The 14,630-nt window shown below is 47.1% G+C and overlaps 1 protein-coding gene across 2 annotated transcripts in view; it reads left to right on the forward strand.

The window, feature by feature from the left end:
- GALNT17 (polypeptide N-acetylgalactosaminyltransferase 17) overlaps positions 1-14,630 on the forward strand; it is a 529,087-nt gene that overhangs the window by 501,799 nt on the left and 12,658 nt on the right. For both annotated transcript variants that reach the window (XM_033110448.1, XM_033110449.1), the window contains exon 9: positions 1,821-1,916. In XM_033110448.1, coding sequence (XP_032966339.1) covers positions 1,821-1,916 — 96 coding nt within the window. The remainder of the gene's footprint in view (positions 1-1,820; positions 1,917-14,630) is intronic.

Here is a 14,630-nt window from a genome sequence, read left to right on the forward strand (position 1 = left end):
AAATCTAACTCTGAAAGTTGACTCAGAAGTTGTCCAGGTTTTTCCATCTAATTTATCCTTTTCATCATTGAAAGCATTGGCAGCAAAGCATTCCCTTAACTCATTCATAAAAGAACTATAGCTATGGTGTTGGACTCCTATGTTAGCTTTGCAATTCCTTAGAGATAGCTGGCTTTGGGGAGTCCTTGGGAACGTTATGCCACATGTCTGACTCATCACTTCTCTCTGCACTCCTCAACAAACTTTAAGTACTTTGGGTTTTAAAGAAGACTCCACCATTTAATTCTTTCCCCCATCTATTGTTCTTTTTCTTTTTTCTCTCCAGCGCCATTGAGATATAATTGGCGTATCATGTTGTGTAAGTTTAAGGCCTGCGAGGTGTTGACCTGATGCACTTATGAATTGCAGCACGATTACCACCGTAGTAGTGTTAGCTCCCACCTCCATCCCCTCACGTAATTGCCATTTCTTTTTTGTGGTGAGGACATTTAAGATGTACTCACTTAGAAACATACAAGTATATAATACAATATTAGTAGCTGTAATCACCATGATGTACAATAGATACTCCAAATGTATTCATCTTAGAACTGGAAGTTTGTACACTTGGACCAACACAGTATTTTTAGGTGGTGAAACTCAGGACTGGTAAGCATTTATGTATCTTGTGGATGGGAATATAAACTACTTCAAAATGTTCAATAAGCAATTGGGCAGCACGTTTTAAGTACATCAAGGTGTCTGTACCCTTTGATACAGTAATCCTAATTCTAGGATTCTAGTCAAGAAAATCGGAAATGTAAACAAAGCTTTATGCATAAAGTTGCTTATCACAGCAAAAATTGAACAAAACTAAATTGCCCCCAAATTAACAATTGTGTGAAAGAACTGTTAACAGTCATCACTTTCTTCTCTATTTTCCACAATACTTCAATGAGATGGTGTTATTTTTATAATCTAAAAAAAAAAGTCATTAAAAATCTGCTTAGTTGTCTGAACCTAGACACAATTTTGGCGCACAAAAGCAGAGTGCCTCTTGCCTCTGTTCTTTATTTATTCCTAGTTAGTTTGGTTTCCATGGGGAATATAATCTGGAGGGGACTGTGTATATATGGGGCAGACCAACACTACCATTTTCCCATTGGTAGAGATTGCAGGGTGGTGGGCGGGGTGGACGCCAATACAGAATCACAGTGCACCTGGAGGTTCAATTAGGTGAGTTCTTACAAGCTCCCAAAGAAACACGCCTCAGTTCAGGGGTTTTGTCCTGGGGACTTTTGTCTGTTCCTCCACTGGTGTGTTCCAAACACCCAGGATGGTGCCTGGCATAGCGTAGGCATTCAGTAAATATATTTTGAATATATAAATAAATGTTGCTAGAACTTTGCGTGATGGCAAGGCTTTTGTTTGCTTTTTTGATTACCATTTTTTCATGGCTCTATGCCGGTAATGACCCGAAGGCTGACCTATGATTCCCAGGGTTATTAAAACCAATGTTGGTACTGAAGGCCATCCTGGATAATCAATGGGTAACCAGTGTTCCAATGTCCAAAAGTTTCCTGAGATCCTTTTTTTGCTGGGAATGGGGGAGCTGGGTAGGTGGGGGTCACAGGCAGAGTACTGGTGTCCATGGCATCCATTGACGGACTTTGTCTTTCCTGCTGAAGTGATCACCTCATAGACTCAGGCCCTGGTCGTTATGTGGAGCATCGTGTAGCCTTCCCAGCGAGAGGTGGGACCAAGGCATGATGGGAAGGTGGGTGGGCAGCAGCCGCTCCACCAATGAACTCTGATGGGTGATGTTTTGCCTATTCCTGCAGCTTCGCAACAACAAGGCAAAAGATGTGTGCTTGGACCAGGGGCCGCTGGAGAACCACACAGCAATCTTGTACCCATGCCACGGCTGGGGACCCCAGGTAGGAGCCCATCTCTGCCCAAAAAAGAGTGAAGTCGCTGGCCCCCAGGGCATGTGTGGGACTTCTGGTCACTTCTGTTGTCCTCTGTTCTGGTAGTTGTTACCAGTTCTGAGAATGTGGGGGCTTTCTGATTGCTTCTGTATGAGTTAGGGAAAAGATTCACAAGTGCTTGTATCAGCACAGATATTAAGAGGAGCAGTTGGCCTGTGTCAAACTGAAAGGAAAATGTGAATAAACTTGAGAGGCATTTGCTAATAGGCAAGTATATGCCACCTGTGCATGTGTTGTAATTATAACCAAATACCCCTGTGTACAACTTCAGAGAAAGAGTTGGCAGATTCCCTCATGAGAACCTGACTGACATGCCCAGCCTGCAGGGCCAGTGTCAGATTGGTAGTGAGTATGACCTGGTCTGTACATGCCGTACAAGAGCCCAGTGCCCCCTGGGAAGGAGGAAGGTGCTTGCAGTGCATTTCAGAGAGCACAGGTGTTCTCTGGTCTCTCAGGAAAACACACAAGACAACTCAGAAAGGGCAAAATGGTCAACCAACAAAGTGAAAGCAGAGCCTAAGAAATGAATTTGCTTTGACGTCTTTGTGCTAGCCAATGGTATGTATGTGTGTGCACGCAAAGAGCTTAGCAGAAACTCTCTAAGATTGGGAATAAGCATACACAAAAATGTCATTCCACTTGACATTCATAAAAATTTAAAACATTTTTATGTCAACCAATGGTAATAAAAGGCAAGCTAAAAATTGGGAAAACATTTATCATTCAATTTCAAAGGAGCACTAAATGGTTTGTTCAAAGCCAGACTCACAGACTCTTCTGTGAAAGGAAGACACTGGACGAAAGACCCTGTAAGCTACCGTTGTCTCTCTCATGTCCTATGAACACATGTGTTCACATGCACCTTCACATTCGTACACACATACACATGCATTCATAAAGACTCACTGCTCGTAGCACTTTGCTTTCCCATTAAGCCAGTACCTAGAAAGAAAAGAGTTGTGTTCCTTCTATTACTGCAAGTGGTACTTGTAATCTAGACCCTCAGCCTCCCTTCAATGTGACGGGTCCTCCGAAGGCCAGACAGGTCAAATCCTGAATCCTTTGATCCTTGTAGCCACTCTGGGAGGTAGCAGGTAGCATGAGGAAACTGAGGCATGGAGGGGCAAGTGCCTGCTAGCAAAGCAGACTAGAGCCAGGCCCACTAGAACAACCAAAGCAGTTTAAATCTAATCTATTTAATTCAAGATATTTCACTGAGCCCTACCACCACTCACAATTGGCTAAAAGTGTCCGTCGGCAGCAGGAGAATGACTGGAAGCTTAGACGGAATCCCTCCAATTGGGAAACGGGCATTAGCATCAAAGGCAGCCTGGACTGAAGAGCCAGTGAGTGTCTTCCTCCATGCATTTACTCATTTTCTCAACAAATATGTCTTGCTCACCTACTGCTGGTGTTAGTCACAATTGTATATGGCAGTTGATAAGATATCATCCTTGCTCTCGAGTGCTTTACACTTGAGGGGGAGAGACAAGTAACAGGCAGGACACCTACAGCATAGTAAGTGTGGAAAGGCAAGAAGCCCAGGCTGCTGGGTGCTGGGAGACAGAGGTGGCTCTCTTTGGCAGGGCTTAGAACGTAAGAGGAAAGGAAGTGCTGACAGGTAAGACCAAAGCCAGGTGGAAGCAGGTGTCCATGCCCCAAGGCACTTCAGTGTGCTGCAGTACCACCGGGGAGGCTTGTAAAGCACTAGCTCCTGGGCCCCACCCCAGAGTTCCTGAGTTAGGAGGTAGGAGTAGGGCCTGCGATTGTGTACTTCTAACAGGTTCCTAGATGATGCCAGTGATGCTGGGACTTGACCTTCAGGGCAATGGGGAGCCACTGAAGGGTTCACCTGGGGGTTGGTATGTTTAGACTGTGCACAGAAAGCCTCAAAGAAGTGCGGATGCTGTGGAGACATCTGGCCTCCGGTCCCCACTGACTGCAGCTTTCCCGTCCTGGGCACTGAGGAGTGAAGTACCCTGGAAGACCCTGTGACCAGAGAAATGGGTACAGGGAGCTGTGGTCTGCACGGGACAGTCAAGTCAGCTGTTTGAGAGGCTGCATCTTGGAACAGGCCCAATGACAAGCCAACGAGTGACCACAGCTACTCTCTCTCGGGCAAGCTGGCTGGGAGAGGGAGATGGGGAAGCAGTGGTATTGGCCAGGAGGGCAGCAGGAGCCTGGACACCGAGCCTTGGGGGTGTCCACTGCTGAGCCACATTGCTGTACATGACCGTCCTTTAGAGGGCCACTTAACTCCCGGCTTCTTTGTCCAAGTGACAGACCAAATGAGGGTGCTTGTTTCTCCGCTCAAGTCTGAGATGCATACCTGTAAATCAGCCATAGTTGTCTTGCATCAGCTGATTTTTAAAGTAAGTTTAATGTTGTTTTTGTCCTCCCACAGAAATAGAGCGCATTCTTGGTACTGTTTTCCAGCTGGCTGGTGGCCCCTCCCCTCACTCATGAAGGTTTTTTCCCCTCCCCTACACTGCTCCCTCTGTGCCAGGGGTCATTACCCACCAGGAACGTGCCTTGGCATCTTTTCAACTGATTCCTAAAGTGCTGTGGGTTAACAGAGACAGAATCAGGGCTCCTGGAGCCGGGCCACTCCAAGAGGAAGGAGCTGGTGTTCCATGGGCATTGTTAGCTTAATTAATGGACTCTGTCGTAATTTATTGTCAAACAGCAATTAAACAGAGATAAAATAGGCACCGAGGAGGGTAATTTCCTGTATGTATTTGTCAACAAGATGGAAATGGTTCCCAGCCACTCAGAGAGCCTGCTTGCTCACAAGTGTTTGTCAGCAGGCTCATGACCAGCCTTGGTTTTGTCGGGTCACTAATTTGGATTAGACAAACATCCGTTTCTATTTTGAGCCTGTTTTATTTAAAAATGGTCAAGGACGCAGCCGCAGCCTTTGGTGTCATCTTAACCCCACTAAGAGCAGGGTCTTGTCTAAGGAGCTACCGCTCCCCACCCCACTCCAGCGCATTGCCATCCTGGGCCTACATTGGGCAGGTCCCCAAGCTGGAGCAGCTAAGGTTGCCCCACAGGGCTACCAGCCGTGGGCATGGCTCCGCTGCCAGCCCCTTCCTGCCTTCTTTTTCAGCCCACCCCATCAACCCTCCTCAGCCTTTGCTTCAGGTTTCCCTTGACGGCAAAGGTCAGGAAGAAAGAAAAGAGTGGGCAGTGCCACCCCCAGGGGCTTAGGGGCACATAGCGTCTTCCTCACCCCTAACTCCTCCAGTGGCTCTTAGGCTGCCTTACGTCTGCAGCTGAGCTGTGGCCCGAGGGCCCATCGTGTAGCAGGCTGCACGGTGCCCCAGGGCTAAGTGTTCTTCCCTGCCTGGAAACAGCTCTGAGCGTTCGTTTGGGCCAGAGGCAGGGAGCCAAAATGCTGCTGATGAGAAATCCATTTCTGGTTTTGGGAACACCTTTAATCCAATCAGGTAAAGTAGTGACTGCCCCCTTTACTTATGAGAAGATTGGGACTCAGGTAGTGCCGTCCCACTTTAAAAACTAAAGTCTTGTGCCTCCTGATCTTGGCTTCTCTGCAGTGCCGTCTGGAAGCATGTCTCATACCCTCAAATCCCACATGTTCTCTAGCCCACAGCAGGCAGGCCACGGCAGAAAGACGTGAGCGCGTGGCGCCAGTGCTAGGCAAGTGGAATGTCAGAGCAGTGGTGCGAGGTTGGGGACATACGCCACGTTTAGGGGACAGTAGCAGTTGGCGTGGCAAGTGGTCCAGGATAGCCAATAAGCACAGAGCACTGAGAGCCCCGGGGCTCCCCAGCCAGCATGGGTCGGGTCTGGCCCACAGGACTGCTGGCCACCAGGAACTCCTTGCAAATGCGGATCCTTGGGACCCACCCAGACCTCCTGAAAGTGTGGCCCGGGATTCTACAACCTGCATGTCAACGCTCATCTCCAAGTGCTCTGTTTTTGAATCCACATGATTATTGAGCATCCATGATGGGCAGAGCGAGGTGTTAGGTGTGTAGGAGTGACGGGAGGTCCCACGGGATGTTTGCTCAGGACAGGCCCAATTTATGCCTCGTGTCCCAGCGGAATTTTTTTTTTAATTTATAATGCTATTTCAGTTTTTATATAATTGATGTTTTTTTAAAAGTCAATGCACTCTTTATAACGTATAGTTTTGCAAGTTTGGCAAACACATGTGGTCAAGTCACCGCACCACGATCAGGGATAGAGCAGTTCTGCCACCCCCACTCCCCTGAGTCCCTTTGTCGTTAACCCCTCCCTCGGTCCCCAGTGCTTCACACATATCAAGTTTGAGGACCAGTTTCACCGGGAGTGCGGGCGGGAACCCCCTAAATGGCTGCACATGTGTGTGTGCGAACACAAAACGCCCCTTTGATTCTGATGTGGGCTCCTCTCGGAGCTGAGGGGTGCTGCCCCCCAGCGAAGCATGCCATGGCATGCACAGGGCTTGACCAGCCGAGTTCCAATGAAGTGGCCTTGGGGGCTTCCTGGACAGCTGCTCTCTGTAGTGGGGCATTCTTAAGACAAGGTGTGTGCCATGGAGAGGAATCGAGGTGTGTCAGGCTCCGTGCTGAGGACCGTTCCGATTCACTGGTCTCTGGGGAGGGTACTACAGATCTCCCCTCTGTTTGTCCTTCTGTCAATACGTTTTAGTCTTCCTTTCCCCTGTTTTCTGAGAAGCTCACATTCCTTCTCTCAGTTAATTCATCATCGGAATGACAGATGAGAATTCTTTCATCCCATAATTAAATTTAATCTGATCTTGGACTTCCTCTCTGATGGCTTCATCTCTGAAGCGATCCATCATCCAACACCTTGTCATGATGATGCATTGTGCCAATAAGGCACTCGTGCCCCACTGGAGTGACAGGGCTCCAAGAGCTATGGGCATGGAGGAGGCGCCTGGAAAACACAGAAGTTAATGACATCCATCAGCCTCTTGGCTTCCAAACAAAGTCCTGTAAGTGTTGGGGCTCAGGGAATGGAGCCATTGGGAGCACTTGGGAGTTAACTACCCACGGAAAGGTGGCGTTGGCCCCACCCCCAAACAGGCATGTGATTCTGGGAAAGGGCTTCCCACATCTGGTACGAAGCAACCCCAGTAATCCCCTCCGATTCCTGCAAAGCACCATGAGGTCAAGCAGGAAACCTTGGGCCTTGTGGGCAAACAGTGGGAGGAGTGAGGGCAGAGATTTTTATGTTCGGAAAAACCCACCGCATCCACAGAGAGACAGGGAGAGCCGGAGACAACACCAGTGCTGGTTCACACATCTGAAGTGCGTGTGGCACCCCACAGGTCCCGTGTGCTAAATTCCATCTCCTGTTCTTATGCCATATTTTAAAAATCCTCCCCTCACGTTCCAGTATGACACGCATAAATTCCTTTTGCCTTGTTGCAGATAGCAGGAATATTAAGAGCCTTTTTTGTTCCTCTGACTCATATTCTCGAAAAATATTCAAAACGTTTCTGATTTTATATTTGGGGTTGTCAGTTCCTGCCCCCTGGGCCTGCCTGCAGCCCACATGCACATCCCCGGGGCTGCCCTCTGCGCAGACCTCCGTGAGGGAAGGTTACTGTCTGTGTTTCCTGAGGCCTCTTTCTCTGCCGTCTGCTTTCCTTCCCTCTTCTGTTTCCAATTTCCAGTTCCCTCTTTCTGATTATCTCTGAAATGGGTCTCGACGTCCACATACAGGGATCTGGAATAATTGACTTTCTAAGTTACATACAGAAGTGAATACATGTGTAGTTGATCTAGCTCAAGGAGGGCTCCAGGTTAAGGAAGAAGTTCTGTACTGTGCTCTTTCTTGCCAGAATGAGTTGATGAGCGATTTGTTCCAGAAAATCAGAATCACAATCATTAATTGTTTACCAGTATAGATTCTTAGTTTAGAGTTTTATTTCTCCTTAGAAATTTAGTTGATTTTTCTCCAGACACAAAAAGTGATCCAGGCAGGTTTTATGTTAATGTGAGGCGCGCAATAAGGAACTCAGAATGAAAACTGCCGTGGTGGCCACATTATCAACTGAACTTTCCTACCTTGCCCAGAGCTGTTAAATTCAGAGAAAGTCACTGTAATCTTTTTCTTTTTTACTAAAGACTCAACCGCCTTACAGTGAGTTTGAAAAACACAAATTTAAATCATCCATAATCCTACCACCCTAAAACAACTATTATCATTTCTGAGGCTTGTGTTCAGTCTTTGTATTTTTTTATTGTTGTTGTGCTGAAGAAATATCTTGGTTTCTTAGGTTAAGAAACAGCACTGTTGTTTCTGAGGGACGAGGGGGAAGGTGAAGGCTGTTGGTGAAGGTGCTTAGGGCCTAAGCACCTCAGGGTCAGTGCAAACGGCAGGTGGCCTTTTAGTTCAGAGTTTCCCTTTTTCTCTGGAGCAGCGGTGTCTGTTGAATTATTATTTTGAAATACGTTGCTTGTTTGGAATGGAGAGGGTCTGAGAACATGGCCAATCAAGGGCCGACGCAGGAGAGTTCAGGGCTAATGGGTTTCAGGCCCCCGGTGCAGGACGCCAGCTCAGGACAGTGGGTTCACACTGTCGGCGGCCAGGAGGACCAGGGGGGCAGCAGAATGCCCATGATTGTCCTCATCACTCCACCTGCCGGACTCGGGAGCGAGGGCTTGTACACAGTGCCACGGATCAGACAGCTCGCTAGATTTTCACCCCCGTGGGGCCCACTGAGGCTGGCGTGTACACACTGACGTTGGTTGTGTGGCTTCCTCAGGGCTTCCTCCTGTAGCTCCAGGGGTTGAGTATCATAGGTGATGGGCCCTTCTTTCAAGGAGCTCCTATCAGTCATCTTGTCTGCCTGATACTGCTCCCACAAGAGAGGTTCAGGTCTGAAATTGCTGCAGAGCCTGGGTCTGTGGCTCCCCCATGGAGATGGAGGTGTCAACCAGCCAGGTCTTGAAGGTGAATCCCAAGAAGCCTCGCAGGAAGGACTTGTGCATAGGATGTGGGTTTCATCAGATCAGCCTCAGTGTCTTCCCCATAAATAGTTGGTTTGGCCATGAACAGGCCAAGGTTTCAGGAGAGGAGGATGAGCTCTGTTTGGGGCAATGTGAGTTTATTGGGGGGTGGGCTTCGGAAACCCTAATAGTGACGTCCTCCAGGCAGCCGAATATTCCAGCCGGTGCTGAGGACAGATGGGGCTCTGGGGTGGGTGTGAGGGAGCACCAAGCAGTGGTCCTGGGACAGACCCTAGGGCAGCTCCACGTTTAGCGGGCAACAGAGCCAGAGCAGTTGACACTAGAAGGGTGAGTGTCACACCCAGGAATGGTAGCGTCAAATGCTGCTGCCCAGAGTAAGCTAGACTGTGCTGCATGGAGGTGTAGTAACAAAGCAACTGTGGGTGAGAGGACTCTCCAGGGAGCATGGAGCAGGTGCAGGGAGAAAGGGCGGCGATGGGGAGAGCTCTCCAGAAGCTTGACTTTGAGAGAAGGCGAGAAGACAGGTGGGGTGGCTGCCGGGGCTGGAACTGGAGAGCACATTTAAGGCAAAGTGAAGGGGAGTGAAAGTCTAAACAGAAAGGAACTAATTACATTCCTAAAACATTAGTGGAAAATCCAGAGAACACTGAGGAGTAATGCTCTGTCACCTGAATTTGAGCAAAACTAAGTTTCCCCTGGGTCAAGTAAGGGGATGTGGGAGCAGAAATTTATGCCTTTTTTCTGAGAGAAATTTATGAATTTATCTCAACAGAAACAGAAACTGACTGACCTGCCAGCCCAGAATTAGGCCTGTGAGAACTACAATTTCTAGCTCTGCCGGCATAGCTTACAGAGATGAAGGCCCCACATCCCAGGGACGCATTCTCTCCAACCTAGGAGGCTGGGGCACCTGGTGCCATGAACACGTGTTAATGGTGAATGAAGAGTCACAAAGGGCATGTGAGCTCTTGGCAGGAAAAGCCTGGATGCTTTGGCCAGGCCCGTGCTGTGGCCATGAAGCCAGCCCAGGGTGGCCGCAGCCTGGCACAAGCTCCAGGATAAGCTCCTGGGCTCAGGTGGGCAGGCGGACGTGGCTGCGTGAGAAAAGCCAGTCTAGGTGGAAAGGTCCACGGACTGAGGAAGGAGAAGGCACTGTGCCAAGGGGAGTTTTGGCTTCTAGAGTTGAGAGAAAAAAATATCATCTTTTCAGTTGAAAGTATAAAATGGAAAGTGTCCCCACATTTTTAGGGTTAAACACCATTATGCAAATTAACAGACCCAGAACAAGGCCTGGAGTGTAATGGCCATTTGGTGACATTCAAACCTGGACCTGAATCTCAGGGGCTGGCTCCATTCAGTGCATCTTCACATCCACTGTCACACGTGAATGTCACACCCAGGCCCGCATCTAAGGCTCTGAATCCCCAGGTGGGCGAGGCTGACCAAGTAAATGGTTTGCCTGGGACACATCAGGCAACATGCCAGAAGCAGAACACTGGCGCAACTCTTGTCCTCATTGCAGAGGTGTGGAGGAGGGGCACACATCAGAGATGAGAGGCTGTGAGCTCAGGGCCTGGGGCATCCGTGGGACCCAGGGTAGCTTTATGGATACAGAGCTGAGTACCAACAGTCCAATGCAAAACCTTAGCCTTCCAGGAATCTGGCCCGTTCCAGGCAAGGCACACAAGGTCTGGATCAAATCAGGGAAGTTTAGTGGGGGAGGGAAAGAGGAGGGCAGGGGAAGAGCAGGGGGCAGGATGCAGACTTTCCTGGGTCAGGGGTCTGACACAAGAAACCGCCGACCCAGCCCAGGAGAGCCCTGGGTAGCTGGATGGCTGCCTGGGGGCACGCAGCTGCCCAGTACTTGGGGCAGCACCCCTGACCTTGGAGACAAAGGCTCTGGGAGAGGACAGGCAGCCTGGGGTAGCTGAGTGCCAGGAAAGAGCCAGAGCCAGGACATGCGGGCCCTGTGGGGCCACACCGGAGTTTGTAGGGAAGAACTGAAGTCTTTGGTGAAGCAGAAGCAAGGTTCCGTCCTCCATGGGCGTGCAAAGTCAGGGAAATAAGCATAACAAACATACAGGGCTTACTATGTACCACGTCCTCTTCTCACTCGTTTATTGAATTTCATAACTACCCTACTTGGTAGGTTTACCAAATCCTAAAATTGTCCCCATTTTGAAGATGAGGAAACAAAGCCCCACAAAGCCTGGGCTAAAGTAACTGGCCCAGGATCATAAAACCATTAAGTGGCAGAGCTTGGATTTCTTCAGCAAACTTCAGAGTTCAAGTCCTTACCCATATAATATTCTGCCCCTTTGGTGACACGGCACAAAGCCAGGGATGCTTTATCAATTATAAAAATGAGAATGTGAGACAGATTTAACTAAGATCGAGCTAAAAAGGGAGCACAGGATACAATCTTACCTTCCGATTTCACACAGAGACAAGAAAGAAATGCATCTGTTTATTGAAAAATAGTCTGTGTTACTGTTTCTTTAACAGTCAGCGTGGGCTTGGAAGGCATGCTTAGGAATTTGCTTCAGGCCCCTGGGAAGTCGGAGGCAGCTCTACTGCTCACCTTCCCTCTCCCACTTGCTCTTCTGACCACACACCTAGGGGACCTTTCTCCAAGGGGCCCCAGCTCTCTTGGTAAACTATGTGGGCCGGGCCCTGCCACCCCCTCCATTGGCACTGCCCTGATCCACCCACCCGCTCCTGCACCTGTCTCTGCAGGATCCCCATTCATTCTAAGTAGCAAGTGCATTTTTTGAAAACATAACACTGTAATCCAGCATGATGAGTCACCAGTGATGAAGAAGGAATACTGAGGAGGGAGGCCCCTGGGGCCATCCCACCTCCAGAAACTGGCTCTCTGAAAAAAAAAAAAAAAAATCTGGTTCTCTAAAATGCCTTCTAAGCGTCCAGATATATACTTTAATTAACTTTATTGAAGTATAAGGTAAATGCAATGATAAATAGAATGAACTGTATCTACTTAAAGTACTCATATAAATCTGACGAGTTTTGACAGCTGTACACATCTGTAACATTACCTCCCCAATCAAGATACAGAATATTTCCATCCCCCTCACCCCACGGCCCAGAGATTCCTCCTGCCCCTTTTCTCCAGCCCCAGCTCCAAGGCAGCTACCTCTTGCCCTCTCTGGATACAATTTGGAGACATTTGTTTCGTATTCAGTATAGGATCTGGCATGCCCTGACAGTGATGGAGAAAGGCTATTTGTTTCTAAGAATATTCATGTACACATGTAGTCACCAGAAACCATTCTTGTGGCTTCTGCCAAGCCACAAACAAATTCACCCTAAAGCAGGTTTGAATCAATGGAACCCATATCTCTGTGTCATGTGTAGAAGGTGGGTAAACTCCATTTTTCATTTAGCCATGGTTTTCTACTGACTAGGCCTGATTTTAAAGTGATGAGAAAGACCCTTACCATGAAAGCAATTGCAAGCCATGCTTTTATTGACAATCCAATGGATTTTGCTATGTTCCAGAGTCATTCCACAATAATCTGGCTGGTTTTTGTTTAGCTGGCTATACCCTGGATGTTTTAATTTTCCCTCAAGGCTGTCAAATGTGGGTTAATAGCTGTGTGTGCTTCTTAGATCATCTCAAACAGAAATTTCTTTTTTTTTCCTAAGTGAGAATTAACTCTGTTTGAACTCAGAGGTTTTCCCCTTAATGCGTTAGTGTTGTAGTTAATAACATTCATTTCTCCTCTTGGGCCCAGCAGCCAAAGCTAGAATAATCCCATTCAATTCAAAAGACATTTATAAAACATTTGCTTTTTGCAAGATACTTTTCTCATTCCTTATGCTGTATAGAAATGCATAAGATAGTGCTGTCCTAAAACAACAACAACAGCAACCTGTAACAAGGAAATACGCATCCATAAAATACACGATTATGTAAGTTGAGAGGGACCACAACTGTGTGGGGGCTGTGGGAGCCAGTGGGGATGGTAGGGGTAGGGTGGGGACATCCTCCCTGTAGGGCTGTTTTTGAGAAATCTCAAGTCATCTGTCAGACTAAGCCAAGAAGCTAAGAGTTGAGCCTGAAGTGGTCAGCTGGAGTCCTGTAGTGGAATGTCATGGTGAAGAGTTCACCCTTAAATCAGTGGACAGAGGGAGCAACTGAAGGCTGAGGCAGGGGATGACAGGATTTGAACCTGAAGGATTGGGTAGGACATTGGGAACTGGGAAGTCCTGCAGGGAGAAGGACCAGTTACAAAGCTACTGCAGCAATTCAGGTCTAAGAGTCTGTCCTGGGATACTAGGAGAAAACATCTCAGAGACATATACAGGCAGGAACTGTGAGACTGTAACTTTGTGGATGAGGGAGAGGAAGAGGGAAAGGAAAAGGTGATTCAAGTTGACAAACCTAGAGCTTGGGGAGAGATCAGGGAGCCAGCTGTCTGGTGAGCACAACTGGAAAAGTGAGTGTCAACAAGTTTCAGGCAGGCATCAGCTCAGAAGAGGAAGCCCCTCAGTGGAGCACATGATATGTGAGCACATGCTTCTCCTCCTATGAGCAGGGTTACCTTGGCAACCGTGAGCATCCTACTGAGGTGACAAATTCCACAGAGAGTGGGTTGGCCATAATTTTATAGGTGAACATACAGAGAGGAGATGATGAGCTAGCTTCTAACAATAGAGCAGGTTAGATGCTTTGAATTCTCCCCACTACTTATAACTAGGTTCCAGATCATGTGCAACAGATATCATTTAAAAACCTTTCTAGGTAAACAACAGCAACTGTATGCATTAGCTTTTGCTGCGTAAGAAATCACCCCAAGGCATTTTCCGATAAACAAAATCTGACAATCACCAAAGGAACTTCTAAGTAATGTACTTCAAGAAGAAAGAAAATGACCCCAGAAGAATGTCTTGAAGCAAGAATGAATTCCAATCAAAGAAATTTATAATAATATAGGTGAATCTAAACAAGTATTTCTTACCTAAAATAACAATGTATTTTTGGGGTGGGGAAATATAACCAAAACATTGAACAGAGGTGATGAAATTTTGTATCCTAATGTTCATGAATTTTATTGAGTGGAAGTAGATGTTAAGATATTGAATAACATTAGATTTTGCTAAATTGTTAATGGTTAAATTCCAAGCGTGAACAATAGAATAACAGAAATGGAATATGATTTCCTAATATGTGGAGGGGAACAATGAAATATGATAATATTCCAACAAATAAATAAAAATGTAGCCAATCCAAACAAAGGCAAATAGAGGAGAAAAAGGAAACAGGGAAGGTTGGACACACAGAAAGTATAAGAAAGATAGTAGAAATAGGTCAAATATATCATTACTCACAGTAAAAACAAATGGACTAATCTTTCCGGTTAAAACACAGAGACTATCACCTCAAATCTTTTAAATTCCAGGAGTAATCTGTTTTCAAGAGATGCATTTAAAACACAAGGAGGGAAATGTTGAAAGTAAAAGGCAATGGATGGAAAAGGGAATAGAACAGGGAATGGCCGGCAAATCCTAAAGAGCAGAAAGCTGGACTAAGTACATTAATATCAAACAAAATGGCCTTCCACACAAAATGCATTATTAAAGATGAATGGTATCATGTCATGATGATGAAAGATTCAACTCACCGGGAAGACGGAGTCATTCTTAATTTAGATGCACTTCTCAAATCTGTCACGTTCTCTCTTCCTTCAGTGTC

This window comes from Rhinolophus ferrumequinum, chromosome 7 (assembly GCF_004115265.2).
Source record: "Rhinolophus ferrumequinum isolate MPI-CBG mRhiFer1 chromosome 7, mRhiFer1_v1.p, whole genome shotgun sequence".
NCBI classification, from domain to species: domain Eukaryota; kingdom Metazoa; phylum Chordata; class Mammalia; order Chiroptera; family Rhinolophidae; genus Rhinolophus; species Rhinolophus ferrumequinum.